At 44.2% G+C, this 4,645-nt stretch overlaps 1 protein-coding gene across 1 annotated transcript; it reads right to left on the reverse strand.

Moving 5' to 3' along the window:
* Positions 1 to 2,373: 2,373 nt before the first annotated feature.
* On the reverse strand, positions 2,374 to 3,755 carry LOC121550619. The gene has a single exon (XM_045218996.1). It carries the CDS (start codon positions 3,545 to 3,547, stop codon positions 2,501 to 2,503), a length of 1,047 nt encoding a protein of 348 aa, XP_045074931.1. The 5' UTR covers positions 3,548 to 3,755; the 3' UTR covers positions 2,374 to 2,500.
* Between the last annotated feature and the right edge of the window lie 890 nt (positions 3,756 to 4,645).

The following is a 4,645-nucleotide window of genomic DNA, read 5'->3' on the forward strand; positions in this document are numbered from 1 at the left end:
AGTATTTGATCCCCTGCTGATTTTGTACATTTGCCCACTGACAAAGAAATGATCAGTCTATCATTTTAATGGTAGGTTCATTTGAACAGTGAGAGACAGAATAACAACAAAAAAATCCAGAAAAACGCATGTAAAAAATGTTATAAATTGATTTGCATTTTAATGAGGGAAATAAGTATTTGACCCCTCTGCAAAACATGACTTAGTACTTGGTGGCAAAACCCTTGTTGGCAATCAGAGGTCAGACGTTTCTTGTAGTTGGCCACCAGGTTTGCACACATCTCAGGGAGGGATTTTGTCCCACTCCTCTTTGCAGATCTTCTCCAAGTCATTAAGATTCGGAGTGTGACGTATGGCAACTCAAACCTTCAGCTCCCCTCCACAGATTTTCTATGGGATTAAGGTCTGGAGACTGGCTAGGCCACCCAGGACCTTAATGTGCTTCTTCTTGAGCCACTCCTTTGTTGCCTTGGCCGTGTGTTTTGGGTCATTGTCATGCTGGAATACCCATCCACGACCCATTTTCAATGACCTGGCTGAGGGAAGGAGGTTCTCACCCAAGATTTGAAGGTAGATGGCCCCGTCCATCATCCCTTTGATGCGGTGTAGTTGTCCTGTCCCCTTAGCAGAAAAACACCCCCAAAGCATAATGTTTCCACCTCCATGTTTGACGGTGGGGATGGTGTTCTTGGGGTCATAGGCAGCATTCCTCCTCCTCCAAACACGGCGAGTTGAGTTGATGCCAAAGAGCTCCATTTTGGTCTCATCTGACCACAACACCTTTACTCAGTTCTCCTCAATCATTCAGATGTTCATTGGCAAACTTCAGACAGCCCTGTATATGTGCTTTCTTGAGCAGGGGGGCCTTGCGGGCGCTGCAGGATTTCAGTCCTTCACGGCGTAGTGTGTTACCAATTGTTTTCGTGGTGACTATGGTACCAGCTGCCTTGAGATCATTGACAAGATCCTCCCGTGTAGTTCTGGGCTGATTCCTCACCGTTCTCATGATCATTGCAACTCCACGAGGTGAGATCTTGCATGGAGCCCCAGTCCGAGGGAGATTGACAGTTCTTTTGTGTTTCTTCCATTTGCAAATAATCGCACCAACTGTTGTCACCTTCTCACCAAGCTGCTTGGCGATGGTCTTGTAGCCCATTCCAGCCTTGTGTAGGTCTACAATCTTGTCCCTGACATCCTTGGAGAGCTATTTGGTCTTGGCCATGGTGGAGAGTTTGGAATCTGATTGATTGATTGCTTCTGTGGATAGGTGTCTTTTATACAGTAACAAGCTGAGATTAGGAGCACTCCCGCTTTAAGAGTGTGCTCCTAATCTCAGCTCGTTACCTGTATAAAAGACACCTGGGAGCCAGAAATCTTTCTGATTGAGAGGAGGTCAAATACTTATTTCCCTCGTTAAAATGCAAATCAATTTATAACATTTTTGACATGCGTTTTTCTGGATTTTTGTTGTTGTTATTCTGTCTCTCACTGTTCAAATAAACCTACCATTAAAATTATAGACTTGTCATTTCTTTGTCAGTGGGCAAACGTACAAAATCAGCAGGGGATCAAATACTTTTTTCCCTCACTGTAAATAGCTAAATGATCCTTGGTATGACCAGCTTAAAATAATTCCATAGTTAGCTTAGTAGAAACCCTTCCCCAGTTAAAGTTACTTAAATAAAACGGATCTTGGTCAGCTAGCAACTTACGTGAGTCTGGCAAACACAAAATTGCAGGGATAGAAAAGTTAGATAAATAGCAGGTTAGGTTCTCCATGTTGGCTCCATGTCCAGCGCTGGTTGTGTGACTCTTACACCCGGGCCCTTAGCTCTTTATGACAATGTTAAAATTAGGTTACACTACTCAAAAGGCACCTAATTGGTGGAACGACCCAGGTTTCAGAGAAATGGATATGTGATTAATTTACTTTTGTAAAACATTATTCTATGTAAATAAAGTGTAACAAAGTATGGTGTTGATGTGGTGAGACTGATGTTATTTATACATTCAACATTTTGTACTAAACTTATGAAATAAAAAACAACTAATTAACTAATGTCCTTTATTAGAAACATGAATCCCCCCCCCCACACACACACACACACACACACTTATGCCGTGTTCACGTGCTAGTCGGAACTAGGAAACTCAGACATTTCTGACTTGCTCATTGGTTGAAAGCGGCACATGTATAACTACAGTTTCCTAGTTCCGACTAGTGTGGCAATAACTATTGCAGGTGAAATTGTTGGGGGAAAATAAAAATAAAACATGGTAGGATGTGAAACATCTGAAACCAAGGCCTTTTATAAAAATAAAAACATTCACAATTTCCTACAATGCAAAGGATGGGAATATCAAGACATGATGTAATACCCATGCCTAGTATACATTTGTAAGAAAATAAATAATACAATTAAAGATCTTGAATTTGACCATCAGAAATTAGGTTCAAAAGGAATTATGTGTACGATGCCCTTGGCCAGGGGGGAAAGTCTTAAGAGTATCCAGTCTGCTCCAGGAGTTCATCCAGCTCCAAATTACGGATGATACTGATCAACCCCTTACTGATGCGATAGGTGCGCTGGGGGTCAAAAGCACCTCTGTGATGATCATGTTGGGTCACGTAGATCCTGTCCAACACCAGGTCTGACTGGAGGCTGATGATGATCCGGTCTATGTTGCTGTCGTCATTGTGTACTGTGTGGTTTTCGCTGACATAATCCGGCAGGTTCTCAGACCCTGGTTTATTCAGATTGCCCACTTCGTAGTACGGTAAATCCTGGTCTGGTAGCAGTTGGTTACATTGGCCATCATGCTCCTCTATGTTGTCGAAGAAGCGGTGGAAGCCGAACGCCTTCTTCTTGGGGTTTCGCACTGTCACCATTTCACAATTTTTGTTGAATTTGACGTAGTCGTGGGCGAACCAGTGAAGGAGATGAAGGCCATGTCTAGGCCGGGGTCTACCAAAGCCAGATGACTGGAGGTATCTCATTTCGTTCAGCGTGTCAATGGAGGAAGGGCAAGGAAGAGAATATCCAGCCTGCTCCAGGAGTTCATCCAGCTCCAGATTACGGATGATGCTGATCAACCCCTTACTGATGCGATAGGTGCGCTCAGGGTCAAAAGCACCTCTCTGATGATCATGTTGGGTCACGTAGATCCTGTCCAACACACGGTCTGACTGCAGGCTGATAATGATCCGGTCTATGTTGCTGTCGTCATTGTGTACTGTGTGGTTTTCGCTGACATAATCCGGCAAGTTCTCAGACCCTGGTTTATTCAGATTGCCCACTTCGTAGTACGGTAAACCCTGGTCTGGTAGCAGTTGGTTACATTGGCCATCATGCTCCTCTATGTTGTCGAAGAAGCGGTGGAAGCCAAACGCCTTCTTCTTAGGGTTGCGCACTGTCACCATTTCACTGTCGTTGTTGAATGTGACATAGTCGTGGGAGAACCAGTGAAGGAGTTGAAGTCCATGTCTGGGCTGGGGTCTACCAAAGACAGATGATTGGAGGTGATCGATTTCGTTCAGTGTCTCCATGGTTATGATTTACTCTAGAAAGGAGGGAGGGCAAGGTGGAAAGATGGAGAGTGAGAAAGAGAGAGTAAGAGTGTGTTTGCTTGTCAAAAAGTATGAGCGAAACATTTATTTAACTGCCTGGTCCAAGAGAAAGAGGACACACACATTTCCGTCATTGACTCTTTACAGAGTGGTCCTTGAGAAAATGGTTTGCATCCTCCACACGACACGACAGAAACACACTAACTAGAGGTGGACTTCAACCTCATGGTCCCTTTGCTGTTCTGCCTATATTTCCTTCAATGGAAATCTAAACAATGAAAGGGATATAATCAAAGGTGTGGGCAACAGCAGGACAGTTAAGTTGCATCTGGCTGTAAAACTAGAGGAGCAGTGTCAATTCTCAGGACCATGCATGGAGGCCAGGAGGGTACCGGCTCAGGTGCACACGCCTGAAGGGAGCAGGCCCACCGGGTCAGGGAATGGTGGGTACCCCAAGTCAGGTGGCTGAGACCCTAGCAGGGTGGGAGGCCTAGGGCCTGAGAAGGCAGGGGACTCATAGCCAGCTACTACTATGGCCACAAACTGCTGGAGACTTGGAGCCTAACTGGGCATGAGACATACAGTAGGGCCTAGGACTAGAACAGGACACTACGGGCCGACAAGCTTTGGGCTGCAAATCGAATGAGGGACTGTGGACCTATGGAACAGGTAGCCTAGTAACTGGACAGAAGACAATCCGATAGGGTGAGATGTTTTTCATCATTGATGGCAGATCAGTATTGGGGTTATGGTAATCTGAGGCTAGATCCAGTGGTGTAAAGTACTTAAGTAAAAAATACTTTAAAGTACTACTTAAGTCATTTTTTGGGGGTAGCTGTACTATTCATATTATTGACAACATTTACTTTCACTTCACTACATTCCAAAATAAAATAATGTACTTTTACTCCATACATTTTCCCTTGACACCCAAAAGTACTCGTTACATTTTGAATGCTTAGCAGGACAGGAAAATGGTCCAAATTCACACTTATCATGAAAACATATGGTCATACTCTACTGCCTCTGATCTGGATCGGACTCACTAAACACAAATGCAGGGTTTGTAAATGATGT

Source organism: Coregonus clupeaformis, unplaced genomic scaffold, assembly GCF_020615455.1.
Source record: "Coregonus clupeaformis isolate EN_2021a unplaced genomic scaffold, ASM2061545v1 scaf1964, whole genome shotgun sequence".
Classification (NCBI taxonomy): domain Eukaryota; kingdom Metazoa; phylum Chordata; class Actinopteri; order Salmoniformes; family Salmonidae; genus Coregonus; species Coregonus clupeaformis.

Excerpts from the sequence above, each read along its gene's own strand:
- LOC121550619 (XM_045218996.1), bottom strand. The coding sequence starts at position 3,547 with ATGGAGACACTGAACGAAATCGATCACCTCCAATCATCTGTCTTTGGT.